This window comes from Grammomys surdaster, unplaced genomic scaffold (genome assembly GCF_004785775.1).
Source record: "Grammomys surdaster isolate TR1022 unplaced genomic scaffold, NIH_TR_1.0 316, whole genome shotgun sequence".
Classification (NCBI taxonomy): domain Eukaryota; kingdom Metazoa; phylum Chordata; class Mammalia; order Rodentia; family Muridae; genus Grammomys; species Grammomys surdaster.
The window spans coordinates 453,563-472,134 of record NW_021604735.1 but is presented as its reverse complement, the minus strand read 5'-3'; the positions used below and the strand labels follow the sequence as shown (position 1 = coordinate 472,134).

Genomic DNA, 18,572 nt, shown 5'->3' with positions numbered 1-18,572 from the left:
CTCAGCACCAATGGTGGTTAGTGTGTTTATTACATAGAGATGAATGGAGAGGCAGGGTTATTGTGCTCAGACAGACAAGGAGTAGTGTTTACGGTATACAGCTCTGTCAAGGAGGCAGGGTTAGCTAACCTTAGACAGGGCAGTCTCTGGAGGGGAACAGTCTTCAGGCCATACACCTCAGGGGGGAGAAAACGATGGTGAACATCTTCTGCACACACTGTCAACATTCACGCTTGGTCCCCTGAGGACGGCTTTGTCATCTCTCTGAGCTTGGGCCTATGGGGTCCTTGACGTGGACACAGAAACAGCATGGATTTACACCGGACCTCACTCACACAAGGCTTCCCCACAGATGACAATTCCCCATAGCTGCGTAGATGGGCTCTGCCTTCTGTTAGCCTTCCAAGATGACACAGAGCTAAGGCAGGAGGATTACATAGAGCTTGGGGTGGAGCTAGCCAGTCGCAGAGTGGTTGGAATCTTAGTTGAGGAACAAATTACTCTCTCTACTCACTCCTAAGATGGAACATCAACAGGCCTGACCTTGTTGATGGTCTCCTGCAGGTAGTCACTGAGATGGTAGTGACTATTATGTTCATTGCTGGGATCCCTGATGGTGGTCCAGCCAGGACTGTATCTCTAACCACAAACCATGCTTCTAGATGAAAGGAGACATGGATGGGAGAGACAGCTCACTCAGTAAGGCGCTAAAGGTACAGCATGGGGACCTAAATTCAATTCCCACTCCAGTCAGGTGTGGTAACAGAAGTTTGTAATCCCAGCCCTGGGTCACAGAGACAGGGGGATGGATCCCTGGGGCTCACTGCCAGTTAGCCTAACTTCATCAATAATATTTGGGACAGTGAAAGACTCTATCTCAAGAAGTAAGGTGCCCAGCACCTGAGGGACAACTCCGGAGGTTGACTTCTATATTCAGATGAACATACATACATGTACACGAATGCCTGTGCACACACACATACATGCACACAAGTAAAGAAGAAAAAAGACAGTTGGCCAGGCAAGGACTGTTATCATATTTCCTATGCACCAGAAGCAGCTGGCCAAATAATGACAATGAAATGGTCCCTGAAAACTGATCTAGTGGTATCCAGGAGACGACATCTGGGAGGCTGGACCCTCTCTTGCTAATGGGATTATGTGATCCAGTGACTGACACGAAGTGTCAAGTTTTTTTCCAGCCAAGACAGAAATTAAATAGAAGAGGTCTGGGAAACTCTCACAATCACTACTCGTGTGTGTGTGTGTGTGTGTGTGTGTGTGTGTGTGTGTGTAGGAGCCGTCTGCTGGCTTTTTTTTTTTAAGATGTATTTATTTTATTCTATGTGTATGGGTGTTTGGACTGCACATATGTCTGTGTATACCACATGCATGCCTGGGGCCCTCAGAGGTCAGAGGAAGGCTTTAGATCCCCAGGGTCAGACGGTTGTAAACCACCATGTGGGTACTGGGGATCAAACTCAGGTCTACTGCAAGAGCAGCTAGTGTTCTTAACCACCGAGCCATCTCTTCAGCCCCTTGATTTCTTTCTTATTATTAACCACCTTGCTTTTCTGTTTATTTGCTTTTGGTGCTGGTGGGAGGGGGAGGAGAAACAGGGTTTCTCTACATAGTCCAGGCTGTCCTGGAGCTTGGTATGTTGACCAGGCTGCCCTGAAACTCACAGAGATCTACCTGCCTCTGCTTCTCATGTGCTGGGATTAAATGTGTGCGCCACCATTACAAGCTCTTCCCTTCTTTGTTTTCTGCGGCAAGGGCCCTCATTTGAATCTGGGGTTCCCTGAATTAGCAGGCTAGGCTGGCTGGTGAGCTCCTTCCCAGAAGTGGGATTACCAGCACGTATTATCATGTGTAGCCTTTTCACATGAATTTCAAGAGATCAAGTTCAGGTCTTCATGCTTGCATGGTGAGCCCTTAACTGACTGAGCTACCAATCTAGGCTATCACTACTGTTTCCTCCACCCCCAGTTATTGGTGGTAAGGGGGCCAGTGTCCTGAAGACAGAAGTCATTGAGCCCTTGGAGCTGGAGTAACAATGGTTGTGAGTCACCCAGTGTGGATACTGGGAATGAAACTTGCATCCTTCGGGGAGCAGCAAGGGTTGCTAATTGCTGAGACACCTCTCCAGCTCCCACTGGGATACTCTTTGAAAACACTGTTTGCTTTCCACCCCCCTAATCGCTTGGGTTCTGTAGACTTAACTCCCCAAGGGTGAAGGGCTCTTACCAGGAAAGCCACCGAGGCCTCCACCAGGTCACTAGAGCAATAGCAGAAGGGGATGTCCCCGGGCTGCCTGAGCTCTTGCTGATTATGAGGGGGAAATAGGGTTGTCACTCCCTGATATGGCCTGGGTGGAGTAGACACAGGATGAGGAAGCACCCTCTGGTCGCTCTTGCAGACCACACCCTGCAGCAAAAGACGGACTGAAAGCTAACAGAGCCCACTGATCATCCCAATCCCAATGCATTTATTTTGCTATTGGTGGTGGGTAACATTCTAAGAGGTGAAGAAATAACCACTGGCTAAAGAAAAACTGTGCAAAAATTGGTATATGCATAGGGAAATGCTGGATGCTGAGCTCTGGAAATGTACAAGAGGCTTTTTTTTTCTTCTTGAGACAGGATTTCACTGTGTAAACTCCTTGGAACTCACTACATAAACCAGGCTGGCCTAGAACTCATAGAGGTCCACCTGCTTGGAATTCAAGGCATGTGCAATCATAGCATGCAGTCATGTTTTAAGTGAACAAAAATGGCTCCCCTGCATATGTGCATGGGGACTTGGCGTCACCTCTGTTCAGGGGTGAAGTCCATTTGTGGCTATGATTGCTGGAGACTTGGGATAATAGAGTTCACCGTTGGCTCTCACCAGACTCTTCCTGGATGTTTGCATGGATGTATATATTTCACCATCCCAGGGAATCAAATACTGTTCCTACTCACTGATCCAGCAACCCACTATGGAAGATACCCTTACACACAGCCTGCTTGTGTGAGTATGTGTGTGTACAAGTATTTAGAAACCAGAGGTCAACAGCAGGTATCTTCCTAAAACATTTCAACCTCCCTTCTTCTTCTCCTTCTCCTTCTACTTCTCCTTCTCCTTCTTCTTCTTCTTTTTTTAGCAAGTATCTCTCAGTGGCCTGGAGCTCACTAATTTGGCTAGACTGGCTGGCCATCAAGCCCCAGGGTATCCTCCTGTCTCTGCCTCCCCAGCTCTAGAATTCCAGGTGCACACTGGCTTTGACGTGGGTCCTGGGGATCAAACTCAGGTCCTCAGGTTTGCAAGTCAAGCACTTCACTGATAGACCATCTCCCGAGCCCTGGATGTTCTAGTCTTCACGTATATGTAACAACTAAGCAACCTCATCTAGTCCGTGGGCTTCTGTGTACTGGTGACTCGTAAACCTATCTCTCATCAGCCCACAGCCCATTGACATGTCTGAAACCAAACTCCCAATTTATGGTTGTCAGCATCCCTAAACTTGCTCACTTTCAGCCTTTCCCTTTTCAAGCAGTGACTGAGGATGACTTTGAACTACTGATACTCCTACTGCCACTTCCCAAATGCTGGGATCACTGGCCTGAGTAATATGTAGTGTATCTGAGTTGTACGCAGTGCTGGGGGATTGAACCTTGAGCTTACTGCATGTGAGGCACTCAGCCAGCTGAGATACATCCCTGGGTTCAGATCAAAAGACTCAGGTTCAAACTCTGACTGAGCTACAAACCAGTTCTATGATCTACTTCAACATGTTTCCCTGAATATTTTTTTACATACATTTATTTATTTGTGTGCTCGTGGGTGCACTGTGTGTGTGTGCATGTGTATACACTCACGGAAATCAGAAGACAGCTTATAGGAGTCAGCTTTCTTACAGGAGTGGGATCCGGGGAACCAGCTCAGGTTGTGAAGGTTGATGGCAAACGCCCTTCATCCCTTAAGCATTTCTTCTGCATCCCACCTCAGGTTTTTAACTTGACTCTAGAGTGAGGGCTCCTCCTAAGACTCGGATAAATAAAATATCTTTTATAAAGCACTCTCCTTCTCTAGCTTTCCCTTTCTCCTCCAGCCCCTCCTAGGGCAATTTCTTTCTGATTTGCTTGTCTCCTGGCTCAGCCTGGAACAAGCCTTTGAAATTTGGCGGGAATTAGTATCAATCCAGAGGATGAGCACTACGCACGCGCCGAACACCTCCTTTCTCTCGCACGCTAATTTTGCAACCTTAATAACCAATCAGAGTCAGCATAGGAGTCCGTGGCGAGAGGGGGCGGGGACAAGGAGGAGGGCACGCACTGTACTTGCACGGTGGGGGTCTTTGTGAACCAATGGAACAGGCAGGAGGCCGGGCGGCAGTGGGGCGTGGCTCTAAAGGCTCCAGCAACCGGAGGCCGTCCCGAATCGAACCAATCAGAGCGAGGAGGTGGGGGGAGACTAGCCAATCAGCGTGCAGAACAAGACGAGGAAGGGGGCGGCGGAGTCTCTCGCGGTCGTGGTCGGGGCTGCAGGAGCTGGTGTCAGGGTTGCGGGCGTGCGAAGGCGGCGGAGGCGGGAAAGGCAGCTAGCGGTTAAAGGGGAGCGACCGCTGACTTGCAGAGGAACCTGGAGGAGAGATGGTGATGGCGGCTAAGAAGGGCCCGGGCCCGGGTGGCGGGGTCGGAGGGAGCAAAGCGGAGGCTGAAGCGGCTTCGGAGGTGTGGTGCCGCCGAGTGCGGGAGCTGGGCGGCTGCAGCCAGGCCGGGAACCGCCACTGTTTCGAGTGCGCCCAGCGCGGGGTCACGTATGTGGACATCACCGTGGGCAGCTTCGTCTGCACCACCTGCTCCGGCCTCCTGTGAGTGGATCCGGGGGGAAACTGGGTTTGGTTGGGGTGAGGCGAGTCTGCAGGAGCTCGGGGCGATCCGGGAGGTCAGAGGGGTAGCCCCAGCATTGGACGTGGCGGTGGAAGGTCGCCTGCTGCAGAGGTGTGTCGTGAGGGGAAAGGGAAAAAGCGCAGGGGGACAGAAGACGACACTGGAGACGCGCTGCGGAGGGAAGGGTGGGGGCTGTAGAAGGACACGAGGAGAGGATTGGAGAAACTCCCTGAGGGAGGCGAGGGCGAATTGCAGGTGGGGAGAGAGAAAAGTGTGGAGAATTGAAAGGAACTGGGGTGGGGTGGGGGAGGGACTTAAAGGGCCAGAAATTGACACAGACCTTTAAAGGGAACTTTAGCTGGGGTTGCATTGTATCCCAGTTCGTAGAGTGTTTGCCTAGCATGCTCGGCGCCCTGACTTTCCACAGCACTGCATAAAACCGGAGTCGTGTGGTACCCGCTTGTAATCCCAACACTGAGGGGGAGGTGGATCAGGAGTTCAAGGCCAACCTGTGCTACTTGAGACCCTCTCCGCTCCACTAGAAGGAGGGGAGAAGGAGTGGAGAGGAGGAAGGGTGGTGGAGGGAGAAGGGAAAGAAATAGGGAAGTCAAGCCTAAGACAGAAGTACCCTGTTCTGGCTTGTGTGCTCCAGCCCACGATGTAGAAGAGAATGGAAAATGCTCCGCGCGTTAGCCCAGGCTGACAGCCTAGAGTGGCAGGTAGGAAGCCAGGGATCAGGTGCAGATTCTAATCTTTCAGGCTCCGGAATGCTAGCTAGAGGGTAGACGACTTACGAAATGTACTAAGGGCAAAGAGCCAAAGGGTTATCCTGGCAGATAGCTTAACTTTCCCGAAGGGATGAGGATCAGAATGGGATATTCTTTTCTTTTCCCCGTCGCGTCCCCCGCCCCCGGTAAAGTTACATTTACTTCCTTTATGTTGTACTGTAGGGGCATGTAGGTTCCATGGCTTCTGTGGATGTCAGAGGATAACTTGTAGGAATCAGCAATTTCCTTCCACTACGTGGGTTCTGGGGATCAAACTCAGGTCAATAGGCATGGCTGTAAGCTCCCGTACTTGCTGAGCCAGCTCACCATTCCACTTTTTTCTTTTTTAATTTGTCTTGAGACTGGTCTCATACAGTCCAGGCTGACTTTTAATTCATGATGTAGCTAGGGCTTGCTTTGGAACTCAGAATCCTCCTGCCTCCAACCTCTGTAATGGCTATTACAGGCATGCTTTGGGGTCACTCCTAAGTATACTGAGTTTTATCTAGTAAACTGTAAATTGGGGGGGGGGCGAGGCTTGGTTATAAAATCCACAGTACTAACTTCAGCCCGGACCCTATTTATTCATGTCCTAGTCACTTCTGAGTAACACCCCAGATTTCTGGTTATTTAGTAAGCTCCCTCTTCTTAGGAATTATTTGACTAACATCGGATACAAGATCTTTGGTTTTCTTCGGGACTCATTCTGCCTGGTTTTCTAGTATTTTAGTACACTGCTATTTTACTTTTTTAAATAAGGAATGCTCTCCTGTTCTTATATGCATACCAGCCTGAAAAAGCAAGGAGTATTGTTCTTACGTGACAGATGGGAGCTCAAAAGCAGGAAGAGGTTTAGTAATTTACCCAGTGCCATATGGAGGATTCTGTTTCCAGCGTTTGTCATTTAGCATGAGTTATGATTGTGGGGGGACCAGACGTGAGGATCCCGGTGTCCTAGGAGACCATTTGGAGCTATGTCTCTACTACATTCTCACCCTCTTTTTAAAATTTCTATGGTTTTGATGTTGTTTGAGACAGGGTGGCATGTAGTCCAAGTTAGCCTTAACTATGTAGCTAAGGATGGCCTTAAACTTCAGTTCCTTTTGCTTCTACCTCCTGAGTGCTGGGATTACAGGTGTGCACCACTAGCCTGGTTTGTGAAGTGCCGGGGTCCAACCCAGGCTTCTATGAATGCTAGGGGTGCACTTGGACTGAGCTGTAGCCCAGCCCTGCCATGTTCTCAGCCTCCCTTCTATATTGTGAGATTGAAAGTGATTTTGGTCAGAGTGAAAACCATTGTGGCTGGACATGTCCATGATCTCAACCCCGGGGAGACTGAGGCAGGACAGCATGAGTTCGAGGCTGGCCTGGACTATTTGGCTAAACCACATACACACCCATGCATGCATAGTGTGTGAGTCACTTGTCGTGAAAGCATGAGGACCTGAGTTCCGAGTCACAGAACCCAGGTACAGGGCAGGAGAGCCAGGTGGCTTGCTTGTGATCCTAGCACTTGAGAGGCTGTGACTCAGAAGGGAGACCTGGCCTCAATAAAGAATAAGGTGGAAGGCAATCAAGGAAGGCACCCAATGTCAACCACTGGCCTCTGCATGCACAGGCACTCACACACACATATACACATAGATATACCATATATTATAGCATGTAATAGAAAAGAAAGCATGCATTTTGAAATGTTGTGAAAAGGGAAATCTGTATTGTTTTTCTGATACTTAGGTTTGAACTCAGGACTCTGCACATGATGGGCAAGTATTCTATTACTGAGCCATGCCCCCCCACCCACCCCCCAGTCAGGAAAATCAAATTATAGCATCTGTATAGAAAAGAAGAGAAGCCTTAATGATCTCTCAGAGCTAGGTCCTAGTGGGGGAAATTCAGGAAAGCTTTTCATGTGTGCTAATGGCTAGTGGTGATGGCAGGAAAGATAACGGACTCAAGGAGGGCTCGGGCTGGAGAGATGGCTTAGCAGTTAAAAGTACATCTTACTTTGGCTGAGGACCTAGGTTCAGTTCCCAGCACTCACAAGGCAGCTCACAACTAACTAACTGTAAGTCCTGTTCAAAGAGATCCTCTTCTGGCCTGCAAAAACACTAGGCATACATGTGGTATACAGACAGACATACGGATGAAACACTCACACATGTAATCTAAAAATAAATAAATTCAAACAAAGCAGTAACAATAAAGCCAGATCCCAGTGGGTAATAATAAAAACCAAACAAACAAAATGCAACCTTTTTAAGGTCACCTCAGCTACTTAGTGAGTTCCAGGTCAGCCTGTGATACAGGAGACCTTGTCTTTAAAAACAGAGACAGGGTGAGGGATATGGATCTGCTGGTAAAAGTACCTGCTGCCAAGCCTGATGACCTGAGTTCGATTCCCACCGGGTGGAAGGGAAGAAGAGTTGATTCGCCAAGTGGTTTCCTGACCTCTACGCACAGGCTGCAGCACAGGTGTAGACACACAGACAATAAATAAATGTAATTAAAAAAATTAATGGGGGTCAAGGTCTCACTATTCAGCCTGGGCTGTCCTAGAATTGGCTATGTAGACCAGGATGGCCTCAAACTTAGTGACCTGGCTACCTCTGCCTCCCAAGTGCTGGAATAGAAGGCGTGCTCTACAATGCTGAGCTTTAAAAAAAAAGTTTTTTTTTAAAGGTTTTGATAAGATAAAACTCTGCATAAGCAGGAAGTGCTGACATTGTTACCGTTTTCTAGATTTGGTTTCAAGTATTCCCTGATAACCTTCATCTTCTATAATGAATATTCCACAACCGGAACAGAAGGGAGGACGAGGGATCTAGGCCATATCAAAAGCCTGATTTCCTCTGCCGGGAAAGTTAACTGCTTCCGAATCAGTGCACAGTTTGTAGGATCTTAGACTTCTTCCTGGAGGTCACTGTCACAGCTGTTGGTCTCACTAATGGAAAGCCACACACCAGGGCTGGGGAGGTGACCCTGCGGTTAGCGGTGCTCGCTTGATTCCCTGGACCCCCTTGGTAGACTCTTTTGAGTCCTCTGATCTTCATGGGAGCATTGTGGCATACATGTACTGCATATGCATGCACACACACACACACATGCATGCACATGCATACATACATGCACACACATACATACATGCACACACATACATACATGCTCACATATACATACATGCACACATGTATGTGCTTCCATGCATGAGTGCTCACACAAGTGCACACACACTTACATGCGCGTGCGCGCACACACACACACACACACACACACAAATGACCAAAGGCTGGAGGATGACTCAGTATTTGGTAGTTTTTGCAGAGAACCAACCAGGATTCAGTTCTCAAGACCTACATTGTGGCTCACAACTACCTGTCACTACAGTTCCAGGAGATGCCCCTCTTCTGGCTTCTGAGGACCCCGGGCATACATGTGGTACACTTACATACACTCAAAGCTCATAAAAACACAAATTAAAAAATAATTTTTTAAAACATTGTAAAACAAAAATGAATGTCTCTTTTTAAATAGTTGACTCCTGTGACTTAGGTAAACACTGGATGGAGATTCTTAGGGCCCAGTGGGGACGTGATAGAAAAGGAGAGACTCCTTCAAGAGATTCCAAGAGGCCAGCTTTGCTGGGGTGTATGCACCTCAGACTGGATGGACTGCCGAGGATGTCTATTCCCATGGGGCTAAGTCAGAGAACTCAACCCGCAATGGGATGTCTGGATGGCTCAGTGGGTAAAGGAACTTGCTGCCAAGGCCAACAACCTTAGTTCAAAACGCAGGACCCACTTGGTGGAAGGAAAAAGCCAATTCCAAAAGGTTGTCCCTGACCCTCATACTCCTGCAGTAGCTCGAGCAGACAGTCACACAGAGTAATAAATACATGATTAGATTGAATTTTCTGAGGGTCTATAAAGTCGATTGCCCATACATTAGGATTCTGTGGTGATGGTTAGGGAGAAGGAATAGTAAGCCCGCAGCCTGCACATTTATTCGTTTGGGTAGTTGACAAGTTTCAGCTGAGTAACTGAAGCCCCAGCCGCTCCCTTGGGCAATGGAGATCCAGCAGTAGCAGCCCACTAGCTTACCGCAGTGGAGCCTATCTGGGGGTAAGGAGGAGCGAGTCTCATCAAGGGCAGCAGAGCCCCGTGTGTTGTTACACCGCAGTGTGAGCACATACTAAGGTCTGATGTAAAGAAGAGACCGGGAGAGACGGCCCAGCTGCTGGACCCACTTCCTTGTCTTAGTCTGTTTTCTGTTACTATGGTAAAATACCACAACCAAAAGGGACTTGCGGAGGAAAGGGTATATTTGATTTACATGCCCCAGTCACAGCCCCTCCTGAAGGGAAGTCGAGGCAGGAATGGAAGCAGAGGCCTCGGGGGAGTGCTGTTTCCTGGCTTGCTCTCTGGCTTGCTCAGCTACCCTCCTTATGCAATCCAGGCCCACCTGCCCTGGGATGCACCCCGCATGGTGGGCTGGGCCTTCCCACGTCAATCATTAGTCAAAAAGTGCTCCCACAGAGGATTATTTACAGGCCAGTCTGATGGAGGCAGTTCCTCAATTAAGGCTCTAGTTATGTCAAGTACACTCACAAAGCAGGAGGACCTGAGTTCAAATCCCTGGGGTCTGTTGGGTGTGGTGGCACATGCCTTTCAGTCTCAGCACTGAGGAGGCTGAAGCAGCTGGATCTCTACAAATTCCAGGCCAGCTTAGTCTGCATAGGGAGTACCAGGCCAGGCAGGGCTAGGGATGACTCCATGTGTGTCTTTATCCCCAGTGATATGGGGGGAAGGAGGGGAGGTGGCAGGACAGGAGGAGTGCAGCGGGGAGGAGACCCTGTCTCATGGGAGGAAGATAGAAATGGATACAGCAGCATACCCAGCGCCCGCCTCCGGCCTCCAAGGATGCCATCATGGACGTATGTCTACGTACACTGTACTCAGTACAAATTAAATTTAAAAATGTAGTCTTTGGCTGGGTGGTGTTGGCACACACCTTTAATCCCAGCACTTGGGAGGCAGAGGCAGGCGGATTTCTGAGTTAGAGGCCAGCCTGGTCTACAGAGTGAGTTCCAGGACAGCCAGGGCTACACAGAGAAACCCTGTCTTAAAAAACAAACAACAAAAACAAAAAAAATGTAGTCTTTGTTAAAATGAAGACCTTGTGGGGGGGGGTTGCCTTTTTTCCTGACTGTACAGGAACTCACTCTGTAGACCAGGCTGACCTCAAACTCAGAGATCCACCTGCCTCTGCTTCCCGAGAGCTGGGATTAAAAGTGTGCTCCATGTCCACCCAGCTAAGAAGAGCATGGTATTAATTTCTATTTTACTGTGTGTATAGGTGTCTCTCCTCCATGTCTGTTTGCATCCTATGCACATTCAGGGTCCCCAGAAACCAGAGAAGGGCCTCAGGTCCCGTGGAGCCAGACTTACAGAAGGTTGTGAGCCTCTGGAAGTGCTGGGAATCAAACCTGGGTCCTCTGGAAGAACAGTCGGTGCTCTTAACTGCTGAGCCATCTGCTCTCCCCCCACCCCTTTGAGACATGGTTTCATGTAGTCCAGGCTGGCCTCAAACTAGCTATGTAGCCAAAGATGGCCTTGAATTTCTAATCCTCCTGCCTCTACCTCTCCAGTGCTGGGAATTACAGACACACACTATACTACTGTTTCCAGTTTTTGAGGATTGAATTTAAGGCTTCTTGCACATCAGGAGGCAACTCTACCAACTAAGCTCCATCCCCAACCTTCTGAGGGGCAGATTAAAGGGAAGTTTTCTTTTTATTTTTGTTTGTTTGTTTGTTTTATTTTGTTTTTGTTTTGTTTTTCGACACAGGGTTTCTCTGTGTAGCCCTGGCTGTCCTGGAACTCACTCTGTAGACCAGGCTGGCCTCTAACTCAGAAATCCGCCTGCCTCTGCCTCCCAAGTGCTGGGATTAAAGGTGTGCGCCACCACTGCCTGGCAAAGGGCAGTTTTCTATTACCACCTTTAGCACACTAGCCTGAGAAAGGAAACAGCAGGATACACCTTACCTAAAGGCTGTCCTTCTGTTAACTGTTATAAACATGGCTGCCTTTTAGACAGAAGGAGTCTACTGGGGGCAGTGCGCAGAACTGCCAGGGTTCCCAGTTGGCCAGGTTGGCTGATGCAATAGAACCGTCTGTTCCAGTGGAAGTTGAATTTCCTAAATTCTGGAGGGGAAAAAAATCACATTTAATTTATTTATTTTTATACATAGTTAGTGTGCGTGTGTATGTGTGTGTGTGTATGTATGTATGTATGTATGTATGTATATGTGCACATGTATGTGTGTAGATGTGTGTATGTGTATATATGTATGTGTGCATGTGTGTGTATGTATATATGTGTGTGTATACATGTATGTATGTATGTATATGTATGTGTATATATATGTGTGTTTATGTGTGTGTATATGTGTGTATATGTGTGTGTATGTATGTGTGTGTGTATATATGTGTGTGTATGTGTGTATATGTGTGTGTATGTGTATGTGTGTGTGTATGTGTATGTATGTATATGTGTGTGTATATATGTATGTGTATGTATATGTGTGTATATATATGTGTGTGTATGTGTGTATACATGTATGTATGTATGTATATGTGTGTGTATATATATGTGTTTATGTGTGTGTATGTGTGTATATGTGTGTGTATGTATATGTGTGTGTATATATATGTGTGTGTATGTATGTATATGTGTGTGTATGTGTATATATGTGTGTGTGTATATGTGTATGTATATGTGTGTGTATGTGTGTGTGTATGTATGTATATGTGTGTGTATGTGTGTGTGTATGTGCATATGTGCCCATGTGGAGGTCAGAGGACAACTTGATGGAAGTCATCCTCTCGATGCACCACATGGGTCCCTGAGTTCATACTTAATGACAGGTATCTTTCTTTACTCTCTGAGCCAGCTCATTGGCCAGAATCCTTAGCACACAGGCATCCTAAACCTTCTCCCCTACACATATGAGCTTATATGTGTCGTGTCCCCCCTCCCCCCATTTCTGTCTCTCTGTCTCTCTTTTCAAGGTTTCTCTGTGTAGCTCTGGAATTTGCTCTGTAATCCAGGCTGGCCTCGAACTTATAGAACTCCACCTGCCTCTGCCTCCTGAGTGCTGGGATGCACAGTTTCTTATCTAATGAGGTCTGTTCTCAGCTGTAGCAGTGACCTGGCACATCCGGGTGAGGGCCTGAGGTCGGCTGCTACTTCATTCCATTTCTAAATCTGCATGCGTTCGTGTGTGGGCTGCCACAGATGTAGTTGACAAATTTGATCTAGTTTTGATCGCTTTGTTTTCCTTGGATACCTAACTTCTTTCTTTCTCTGGAAGTGTTAGGGTTTGAGACCCAAGCCTCACACAGATGAGGCAAGCGCCCTACCAGTGAGCTACAGCCCCAACCCCCTAATACCTAATTTCTTTAACCAGGTTTAGGTGCTTCAGATATCCTCCAACATACATATATAACTTTTAACGTTTTTTTTAAATTACCTGTACTTATTTATTTGTGTGAGTGCAGGTGTGTGCGGGGCTCAGAGAGCAACTTGTAGGTGTTGTTGGAGTATCTAACTCAGGTCATCAGGCTTGGCAGCAAGCAACTTTACCTTCTCTTGCCAAACCATCTCACAAGCCTTTGTATTGTTTTTGAGACAGGGTCTTATGTAGCCCAGGCTAGCCTCATCCCTCTATATAGCCAAGGCTGGCTTTCTACCTCACAAATTCTGGGTTTACTGGCCTTGCAATGGTTTCATGTAGATCAGACTGGCCTTCCCTATGTATCGTATGCATATAATTCTAATTCTCCTACAGGATGACATACCGACCTTTTGATGCTTAAGGTGAGGTAAAAATTGTTACTAAGAAAGCCTCCATTGAGCTGGTGTGATGCCTTGCACGTGTAAACCAGAACTCCTGAGGGGGATAGAGTTCAAGGGCAGCCTCTGAATATCTATGCCTTTTCTTAGTGGTTTGTGTTTTTGATTGTGTGTATGTGTGTGCACACAAGTATGTGGGAGTCAGGGGATAACCTGGTGTGTCAGGTGCCACCCACCTTGGTTTTCTAGGGGGCAGGGTCTCTCAACTGGCCAGGAACCTACTGATGAGGCTAGGCTGCCTGTTGAGCGTGTAACTGGGAGTCATCTGACTCCGCCTCCCTGGTGTTGAGAGTACAGTGGCATGCCACCACATCCAGCTTTCTTCATGTGCATTCGGGGGATCGAACTCGGGTCCTTGTACTTGCTCAGGAAATGCTGTACAGACAGAGCCTTTTCCCTGACTCCTTTATGTCTTTCTTATTCAAGCTTTCTGGGATAAACCACGGTGTGGAAGGAGAAATGGTATGTGCTTTGTTGTTGTTGTTCACCAAAGCAAGCCATTCTGCTGTGCCCTGGCTGTCAGGTCCCTATTTAATGTTTCAGACTCAACAGTGGGCACCTTTTGCTCCTGCCTAGCTTTACTGTGACATGGCAGTCAGACTTAACTTGGGCAGTTCTCCAGGCTGGTGTCTACAGAGATGTGCACTGGCAGCTGTTCCTTTGAAATAGCCCCTACATTACACGTGCCTCGGTTTCCCTGTGTGACTCACTAGAAGTGGTTCTTGGCGAAGCCCCCTTTCTCGGCAGACGGAAGGAAGGTGTAGCCAGCTGTCTGTCCCATAATTCAGTACTTTTCCATCTGTTTGAATTGGAAAGTACACATGTACCTTGCCCTGTTTATTTCCCTTTGTTCCCTCCTCTCCTTCCTGGTCTCTCATGGCCACCTTTACTGGGCAGAAGTAGATGGCACAAATTCATTTACTTATTGATTTAGCCTTCCATGTATGGGTGTGTGTGGGGGGGTGGGGGGGGGTGGGGGGGTGGAGCTGTGTGCTGATGTTCCTCAGGGAGTCTCCACCTAGTGGGTTTTTTGTTTCGTTTTGTTTTGTTTTGAGACACCATCTCTCTGTGTAGCCCTGGCTGTCCTGGAACTAGCTCTGTAGACCAGGCTGGCCTCTAACTCAGAGATCTACCTGCTTGTGCCTCCTGAAGGCTGGCGTTAAAGGCATGTACACCATCATGCTTGGTGCCCTGGCTTTTGTTCTGGGCATCAAACTCAGGTCCTCATGCTTTTTGAGGTAGTCAGTCACTTTGCCATCCCAAAGGCCCCTGACTTATTTATTCATTTTATATTAGAGGTCCATAAACAACTTGAAAAGCCTCTAAGAAACTAATTTGAAAAAAAAAAAAAGGAGAACTGGAGAGATGGCTCAGTGGTTAAGAGCACTGCCTGCTCTTCTAGAGGTTCCTAGTAAAATTCCCAGCAACCACATGGTGGCTCACAACCATCTGTAATGGGATCCAATGCCCTCTTCTGGTGTGTCTGAAGACAGCTACAGTGTACTCATATACATAAAATAAAAAATGAAAGAAAGAAAGGAAGAAAGAAAGAAAGGGAGAGAGAAAGAAAGGAAGAAAGAAAGAAAGAAAGAAATGGATGAAGAAGAAGATGAAAAGAACCTAGGCATGGTGGCATAGCTCTGTAATTCTAATGCTAAGACTGGATGACTTGCAAACTCAAGGCTAGCCTGGGCTACCTAGAGCCAATCTCAAAAAGCAAATGAAAGTCTAATAAGATGGCTCATGAGGTCCTGCCACCAAGCCTGAGGACCTAAGTTTAGTCCCTAGTCTCTATGGAGGAAGGAGACTCCCTATGGTTGTCCTCTGACCTCCACAAGCACTCTGTGGCATGTGCCCCCCCCACACACACACACACAGATGACAAGGGAGTCTGTGAGGTGGGCCATTGTGAACAGGTGCTTGCTAGCTAATTAATTGATAAATAAATAGATGTAATTTTTTTTAAAGCAGAATAAAAGAAAAAGAAGGAGCTGGGGATGGTGGCACACCCCTGTGGTCCTGACACTTAGGAGGTGGAAAGAAGAAACAGGTGACAGACAGAAGCAGGGAGGGGGAATGTGTAAAGGCTTGAGGGTGGCACGGAGAGGAGGCCAGCAGGGCTGTGAGGTGCGTGCCCAGCTCTGCACAGCAGGGGTATTGTTTATCTTCACAGTTGAGCAAGGAGTGAAGTGGATTGAGGCAGAGTTTATGTCAGAGTTTAGGAAATTAGTGAAATTGACCATGGAGACGGGTGACTTCCTCGGGACTGTTGAGACCCCTAGCAGGGACTTCTCCTATGAGTCAAAGAAGTTAGTGTCTAACGGTGCCTGCCCCCAAGCCTGGCAGTCAATTCTCATGACACTTGTGGCAGAAAGAGAGAAGTGGTTCCTGCATGGTGTCCTCTGACCTCCACACGTATGTTATGGCACATGCTACCTAAATTGATGAAAAGGCTTATTTATTTGTTTGTCTCTTTGAAAAGAACTACGGGTTTGGCTATCCCCTGATCACAAGGAGCAGAGTGGAGCTCCTCGCAGGAGAGAAACCCAAATCCAGGTTGTATGAATCGAACACAGGCATTCAGAGGAAAGGACTTCCCAAGTTTGAATTTGGCACCGATGAGAGAGGAGTTAGCTGCTGGGTGGAACTGGTTTTTTTCCACTGTTGACCTGACAGAACCTCCTTATCTCAGCCTCTCAGCGGGTTTGATGCTTCCATGGATTGAGATAGAAGCAAAAATATAGGTCAGCTTGACAGTGGCGAGGTGTGGTAGGGTGGGGACACTTGCATGTTTAATAAAATCAAAGGGGAGGGGAGAGGGGCAGCGAGAGGCCTGGAAGACTGGTTGTCTGTACACATAAGAAGTTGCCTTTGCAGGGGACTTTGGAGTATTTCAGATGCTATTAGGAGCCTGGTTTGTTGTTTTGTTGTTGTTGTTGTTGTTGTTTTGATTTTTTTTTTTTAAAGGAAGAAAGTAGGGACTAGGGATGAAGCTCGATTGGTAGGATGCTTGCTAGCATGCAGGGAGCCCAGAGGCTGCTCATGAGGACCTCATAAATTGGGCGTGGACCACCAAGGGTGCGCCAGTATACTCCCAGCATTGGGGAGGTGGAGGCAGAAGAATCCAGCACCATCCTCTGCTATAGAGCAAGCTCAAGGTCCAGCCTAGGCTACATGTTTCAGAAAGAAGTAGGAAGGGAGAGGAATGAATGTAGGTAATCACACTGGCTTAAGGCGTAAGCCCTAGTAATCAATTTGTTTTCTATTGCTTCCTCCTGGGGTGACAGAGATAGATGCTCAGTGGGTAAGAGCTCTGAGTTCAGATCCCCCACACCCATGTAAAACGCCAGGCATGTACATGTAACAGTAGCAGTGTGGGAGGTGGAGGTAGGGGGATTGCTGGGATTTGCTGGCTGCCAGCCTCGCTCCAGGTTCAGCCTTGGGAATAAGGGTAGCAAGTGATGGACCAGGACTCTAATGTCTTTCCTCAACCTCCCCACAGGCTTGCGTGTACGCACACACCACACACACACACACATTAATAAACTAACTTAAGTTCATTTAAAATGATTGCCCTATTCAGGCTGGGCAAGTAAATTTAATCTCTTGAGTTTGTCTGGCTGGCGCGGGTTTCCATCACACAAGGGCAGTAACTCCTTCTCATTTGGGGGTGTTGTGGGGAAGGACCTGAGTTTTGTTGGGGATACTGGGTGTGAGCCAGAGGGTTGGGTCTGTTTCATTCCAGGCCAGTGAGTCACATCTGGCCCATCACATGACCCTGGAACTCACATGACCCTGGACTGGACCCAACTAAATGCAAAACACCTAGGCCACTCTCAGGGGCTGGCAGGAGAGGGTTTCTACATCTGTGTTCCTAGCCAGCAGTAACCTCCGTATGATTCAGACATGGTCTGACTCAGGCCCTACAAGTAGGCCCTCCTCCCCGGGCTGCAGCCTCCTTGTGCAGTGTTCTCCCTGCCCCCTGGACTGACTGTGGTTATTCATAATCCAGTCCCCAGACATCAAGGTCAGAGCTGTGCTCTCTGTCCTGTACTGCAGAAACATCCTGTTCCCTTCAGATGCATTCAGGCACCGTGTTTTCCAATCACTTCCCGGCCTTCCTTCATCCTCTCGTCCCAAAACACCCCTCCTGTCCACACTCCAGCAGACGGTGAGTCTGCTGTTCCCTGTAGTCCGCTTTTGATTGATGCCTGCCTGAGTTCCCCCTCCCTCTCCTCCCCCTCCCCCTCACAAGGAAGCGCCTCTGTGTTTACAACTGCTAACAGTTCCTGGTTGTCCTTTTCAGGAAATGTCAGTGGCCTTCTTATGATAGGTTTAAAATCTGTTTTTCTAATGTAAACATAATAAATTTCACTGTTCCCATGACCGGTTCTCTTCCGTCCCTACTGCTAACATCCTGAATCATTCTCCCTAATCCATCAAGTGTCCGTCTGGATGGCATGTATTGCAATGAGTACGCTTATATAAGCTTCTTGAGTCCCCACCTGTTTTGTGTGTGTGCACGTGTGCATGTGTGTGTGCACACCTATGTGTGTGTGTGCATGTGTACATACTTGTGTGGAGACCAGAGATCAACCTGGAGAGTCCTTCCTCAGCTACTGGAGTGGATGGGATATGGCTCCGTTGGTAGAGTGTTCATGTCCTATGCATGAAGCCCCCAGGGTTTAACTCCTAGCACTGCATAGCAAGGGATGGGGTGGTCTCCAAGACTTACAATCTCAGCACTTGGGAAGTGGGGATAGTGGGGTTGGGACATCAAGGTCATCCTTAATCACATAGCAAGTTCAAGGCCAACCTGGACTATATAAGAGCCTGTCTCAAAAATAAGAGAAGGAACCAGGCTGCCTCAGATTAAAAAACCAAACCAAATCAGTGAGCAAGAGCTCAGAGAAAGTTAGACTGCCTGGGAAACCTGATCGCAGCAGACTCCAGAACAGGTCCTATGTAAAAGCCCGGCAGACTCCAGGACAGATCGTATGTAAGAGCCCGGCAGACT

General features: G+C 48.0%; 1 protein-coding gene across 2 annotated transcripts in view; it reads left to right on the top strand.

The window, feature by feature from the left end:
- The first annotated feature begins 4,520 nt into the window (after positions 1-4,520).
- Agfg2 (ArfGAP with FG repeats 2) overlaps positions 4,521-18,572 on the top strand; it is a 35,140-nt gene continuing 21,088 nt past the window's right edge. For both annotated transcript variants that reach the window (XM_028777864.1, XM_028777863.1), the window contains exon 1: positions 4,521-4,855. In XM_028777864.1, the coding sequence (XP_028633697.1) occupies positions 4,635-4,855 (221 nt within the window). In that variant the 5' untranslated portion in view covers positions 4,521-4,634. The remainder of the gene's footprint in view (positions 4,856-18,572) is intronic.